The following is a 2,703-nucleotide window of genomic DNA, read 5'->3' as shown; positions in this document are numbered from 1 at the left end:
AAAAAAAAAAAAAACTAAACAATTGTTGAAAACAAGTATTAACTATATTATTTTATAAAAGTAATATTTCAAAAGTTTAATGTGTACTCTTAGAATTTCTGGAGAATATTCTCGAATTTCGATAATGGAATGTTGATTAATATTTAATACTATAAAATAGTACATAAAATTAATTTTTCATCTGATTATAGCTATGTATTTGCTTTTATGGTAGTTCCAACTGATGTTACACACCTTTCACGGACTTTCTTTAGGATGACCATTTAGAGTGCTATATAATTTCATATCAGTAAGAATTTAACAAAAAAGTAGTCATTACTATTGAAGTGTAGTCAGAAAATTGGCTTGATGCATTTTTAAAAATTTAATGTATACATGCTTTGAATAATTTTAAAGGAAGAAAATGAGTTGTCGTTTAGTAAACAATGCGTTCATATATGGATACGAGTTTTTTGTTTTGTTTCGTTTTGTTTTGTTTTTAAGACAGAGTCTCACTCTGTTGCCCATGCTGGAGTGCAGTGGCATGATTTTGACTCACTGCAACCTCTGCCTCCCAGGTTCAAGCGATTCTTCTGCCTCAGCCTTCTGAGTAGCTGGGATTACAGGCATGTGCCACCATGCCCAGATAATTTTTGTATTTTTACTAGAGATGGGGTTTCACCATGTTAGTCTGATCTCGAACTCCTGACCTTGTGATCTGCTCGCCTTGGCCTCCCAAAGTGCTGGGATTACAGGCATGAGCCACCACGCCCTGCCATGGATACGATTTTTAATAACTTCTAAGAAAATATATTGTTTGTTCATAACTTACAGTTGATGAAATAGCTGTTTTTCACACAGTCTGTTACTATTTGTTTCCCAATTACAGGAAATTAGATCGACTGGAGAAGAGAAAAAAGAAAAAAGATAGAAAAAAGAAAAAGTTTCAGAAGAGCAGAAGTAAGCACAAAAAACATAAGTCCTCTTCTTCCTCCTCCTCCTCCTCCTCTTCCTCTACTGAGACTTCAGAAAGCAGTAGTGAGAGTGAGAGTGACAATAAAGAAAAAAAAATAGAAAGGAAGAAAAGAAAGAAAAGCAAGTGTTCAGGGCATAACAACAGTGATTCTGAAGAGAAGGACAAGTCTAAGAAGAGAAAACTTCATGAAGAACTTTCTAGCAGTCACCATAACCGGGAAAAAGCCAAGGAAAAGCCCAGGTTCTTAAAACGCGAGAGTTCTAGGGAGAACAGCAAATGGAGCCATTCCGATTCTGACAAAAAGTCCAGAAGCCGTAATCATAGCCCAGAGAAGAGAGGCTCTGAAAGAAAGGAGGGGAGCAGCAGAAGCCATGGCAGGGAGGAAAGGAGCAGGAGAAGCCAGAGCAGAAGTCCTGGTAGTTACAAGCAAAGGGAGATAAGAAAACGGCCACAGCAGAGTCCCAGTGCAGAGCAAAGCAGAAGAAATGACACCAGAAGCCATGGCACAGATGTGTACAGAGGAGAAAAAATGTACAGGAGATACGCATACTGAAGTGACACAAAGAGAATGAGGCAGAAGTAGAGAAGAAAGACTGTATGTGACAATTACCTGGGAGTAAAAATATCTCCACTTTTTTATTGAATACTTATAGCAAGGGCTAAATTATGTACTATTGTCTTTCTAATAAAAAAGCTCAATTTTAATTTTTCATCTCTGTAAACTGTCAATTCAAGTACAAGACTACATGAGTACTATAAGAATGAATTTTGCAAATATTTGTAAGTAAGCTATTTTGGGGCTGTAGAAATATTTTCTATTGGTAACTGTTTCTTGTGCCCCATACCAGATAAAAACCTTATATAACTCTGTGACATTTTCTTTGTTCTGAAACATCATTAAAAGAATGACAGTACATTGAATGGGTATAATTTAATTTTTTCAATTCAAATTTGTTATTCAAGGATTTGAATTTGCTTGAAGTGAATTGTAATTATTATCCAAATTCACTAGTATAAATTAAACAATGGATTAATAAATCTTTAAGACTTTTAAGCCCCCTTAACCTTTTGTTCTATAGAATAAGCTGTTTACATTTGGATAATACTAGTTTTTTGTGCAGGTATACAAGTTACCTCAAACTTAAAACACTCCAGCTGGGCCAAGCACGGTGGCTTATGCCTGTAATCCCAGCACTTTGGGAGGCCCAGGCGGGCGGATCACCTGAGGTCAGGAGTTCGAGACCAGCCTGGCCAACATGGTGAAACTGCGTGTCTACTAAAAATACCAAAAATTAGCCGGGCATGGTGGCATTTGCTGTAGTCCCAGCTATTCGGGAGTCTGAGGCAGGATATTCGCTTGTACCCGGAAGGTGGATGTTTCAGTGAGCTGAGATTATGCCACTGCACTCCAGCACGGGCGACAGAGTGAGACTCCATCTCAAGAAAAAAAAAAATTAGCCAAGCATGGCAGCATGCACCTGTAGTCCCAGCTACTCAGGAGGCTGAGGTGGGAGAACCGCTTGAACCCGGGAGGAGGAGGTTTCAGTGAGCCAAGGTCGTGCCACTGCACTCCAGCCTGGGTGATGGAGCAAGACTCCCATCTCAAAAACAAAACAAAACAAAAAACAATCCAACTGTATTAGCTTAACATTTCTAGAGGTCAGAAGTTTGACGTGGGTCTCACTGGACTAAAGTCAAGGTGTCAGTAGAATTGTGTTTCTTCTAGAGGCTCAAGGGGAAAATAGATT

The 2,703-nt window shown here is 38.5% G+C and overlaps 1 protein-coding gene across 1 annotated transcript in view; it reads left to right on the top strand.

Moving 5' to 3' along the window:
* The window catches only part of CIR1 (corepressor interacting with RBPJ, 1), a 49,249-nt gene extending 47,240 nt beyond the window's left edge, over positions 1-2,009 (top strand). Inside the window, 6 exon segments of the mRNA XM_011943976.1 lie at positions 869-970; positions 972-1,048; positions 1,051-1,358; positions 1,360-1,411; positions 1,414-1,489; positions 1,491-2,009. Of these exon segments, the coding sequence (XP_011799366.1) occupies positions 869-970; positions 972-1,048; positions 1,051-1,358; positions 1,360-1,411; positions 1,414-1,489; positions 1,491-1,527 (652 nt within the window). The 3' untranslated portion in view covers positions 1,528-2,009.
* Positions 2,010-2,703: the final 694 nt, after the last annotated feature.

Source organism: Colobus angolensis, unplaced genomic scaffold, assembly GCF_000951035.1.
Source record: "Colobus angolensis palliatus isolate OR3802 unplaced genomic scaffold, Cang.pa_1.0 Scaffold224, whole genome shotgun sequence".
Classification (NCBI taxonomy): Eukaryota; Metazoa; Chordata; class Mammalia; order Primates; family Cercopithecidae; genus Colobus; species Colobus angolensis.
Note: the sequence above shows the minus strand (reverse complement) of the source record. Positions and strands in the feature narration are given on the sequence as shown.